Source organism: Histoplasma capsulatum, genomic scaffold (genome assembly GCF_000149585.1).
Source record: "Histoplasma capsulatum NAm1 scaffold_4 genomic scaffold, whole genome shotgun sequence".
NCBI classification, from domain to species: domain Eukaryota; kingdom Fungi; phylum Ascomycota; class Eurotiomycetes; order Onygenales; family Ajellomycetaceae; genus Histoplasma; species Histoplasma mississippiense.
Window position 1 is genome coordinate 1,535,902 of NW_001813979.1, and position 2,663 is coordinate 1,538,564.

Consider the following 2,663-nt stretch of genomic DNA (forward strand, 5'->3'; position numbering starts at 1 on the left):
AGCCGCTTTCTACCGTGCAGTCGGAGGAAACTACGACAATATCTTCCTACATACACCCCACGAGTCTCTATCCTTCATATATCAATCTTTGGGGTGCTTCCATTCACTCCAACCAACGTCCGATCCCTTCAAAGCCCCATCTCTTCCAGCACTACGTCCCCATGGCTTCGTCCGCTGGCAGACGATCCAGCTACTTCTGTGTCCAGACGAGCATATCATGTTTTTACAACGGGCTGTAAAGAAATTTGACATTATCAACCCATCGGGTGGATGTGTATTCCCGAAAGTCATCCCGAAAGATTCTTTCCCTTCAAAACCTGACCCGGACATGGTCAAGTGGCACGAAACCGTTAGCCAAAAACTGGAAGACGACTATAATGCGAAAGAACTAACGGGCACTTCGAGGCTTTCTGATCGCGATTTACAAAGTCGCAAAGCATGTGCCAAGTCTCAAGACGGTTTCGTGCCGGAAGAAATGCCTGACTATTTCTCTCGTCGAGGAAGTGCCAGTCAAAGGCGAATCAATTACCAGAGACAAGCACCAGCAGCAGAAGTTAGTTCCCCGTATAACATACGTTCTCATAAACGATCTGTCCCAGAATTCACCTCTCCACTCTCCACTGAACCGGAATTGAGACACGACTACATCGAAGAGGATTCAGTACCGATATATACCCGTACCAAAACCCATAGTAGACCAATTTCACGACAGAGACGCTCTCACCGTGGTCGATCATTAACGCCTTCCCCACGACGCCCGCAGACGCCATCTGAATCCTCGTCAGTGTCGGACGAGTTCGAGGAACCTGTTCGTCATTCCAGATCACCAAGCCATCCCGAGGATGAGGACGATGACTATGAAAAGTTGTTCTCCACCCGCAACTCGCATGCCAGACGCCACTCGCACGACGCCGCATACTCTTCAAGGAAAAGGTGGAATCAGTCCCCAGCACGCCGCCATCCCCAACGAGAAGACGCCATTCCACCAGATGCAAACGAGGGTTACGATTACTACCCCCGCATTCCCAAATCTGCAGAATTCCGCTCCTACCCTGATGACTTGCGGCTCGTGGACTCACTCTCCCACTCATCCCGCAGACCAAAACAGCCCCTGCCACCCCCTCCGCCAGCACTCCCCGGGGCTAAATTCCGCGAATACATCTTCGATGAGGACGGCGGATACCCCAACTCCGCCCCTGCTTCGCCCATCAATCATCAACAGCATCAACATCACCCTCTCTACTACCGCACCACCTCTTCACGAATCCCGGCAACAGCACACAACTCAGTCCACACCCACCGCCAATACATACCCAGAATGGAAGCCGATCCACCTCTCCCAACCCGCTCGCTTTCAAGCAGGCGAAAGGCAAGCGTTAGTGCCAGCGCAGGCAGCCGTAGTGGCAGCAGCTCAGAGCGAGCTCGCGCAATGTCCATAAGCGGGAAGCCACTGGTACATTTGCGCGTTAATCAAGCCATGCAGCCATTGACAAGGCGGCACTGATATTTTGAATCCCAATGGGCATGACTTAAACCGCGTTATGAACGGAGGGAATGACTCACCCCTATTCTCGCCTCTTTATTCTAGTTTGGTTGTTTGTTTTCTTACCCTCCCTTTAAACTCGCCTCTTCATGTTTGCCTTGTGGACGTTGGTGTTGCTCATGCCTTATCCTCTCATCGGCCAATTTATGGATCCCAGCTCCGAAAACAGAAGCCCTAAATAGAGCTATCTTAGTCTCTCCACGTCACGTCGGTGTTTCAGTGATCCCTTTGAATCTTTTCATTTCTTTGTCCCCTCACTCTTCTGGTGGTTTTTGACAGTACCAACATCGACGGAGTTCACGTTATCAATTTCTATTCGAGCCTTTCCCACTCCATCCGCCTTTCTTGCCTTGTTTCGTTCTGAACGGTTTTTTATCCCCCCTCCCTGACGAAATTTATGACATATCATTATGATGTAACTGAAATATATACATATATACTTATACACGTCTATGAGCATTATTTATTAAGTAATTTTCTATTTACTTTCTTGACCTGCCTGACGATGTGCTCTTATCTCATCTTCTATTTGTTAGTTATTACTGGATTATGGAATAGATATCATATTGTTATTTCGCAAATAACTTCAAGTGGCCAATAAAACATACCTTGAGGAGGGATTTTGCATCCTCCATGCCTCAATAGACCATCACAATCCAGAGGAGAGCACAACAGACGAATTATCAAAGGGGTAAATAAGTCACTATCACCTGATTCTAATTCATGTCCAATGGCTACGGCACCAAGTGATTATGAAAAAGCCACTAAAGGGGAGAGAGAGAAAAAAAAAAGGGGGGAGACAAATGTGTCCTGATATGCTCAAAAAGAAAAAAACTAACTATGCCTTCCGGAATCAAATCATAATGCATGCATCATGTTATATACTTGTAAGATGCTCCCAACCCAATGATAATTAAGTCGTTAAGCCACATCACAAGGAGGTAAACAAACAAACATAATAGAATAGATCCGTCTTATTGCCTCCAAATTCCCTTACCTAAACCCCCCCAAAAATACAAACCACCCACCAAGGAGCCTCAGCCCACATCGGAATTTCCCACCGCATTTCTCCTCTTCCATTGTTCATCATCACCCCACGATTTATTCTTCAAACTATTTA

General features: G+C 47.2%; 1 protein-coding gene across 1 annotated transcript; it reads left to right on the forward strand.

Moving 5' to 3' along the window:
• Positions 1-217: 217 nt before the first annotated feature.
• Positions 218-1,504, forward strand: HCAG_04465 (predicted protein; the record flags this gene model as incomplete). Its single annotated transcript, XM_001540575.1, has 1 exon — positions 218-1,504. The coding sequence occupies one exon, from the start codon at positions 218-220 to the stop codon at positions 1,502-1,504; it is 1,287 nt and encodes a 428-aa protein (XP_001540625.1).
• Positions 1,505-2,663: the final 1,159 nt, after the last annotated feature.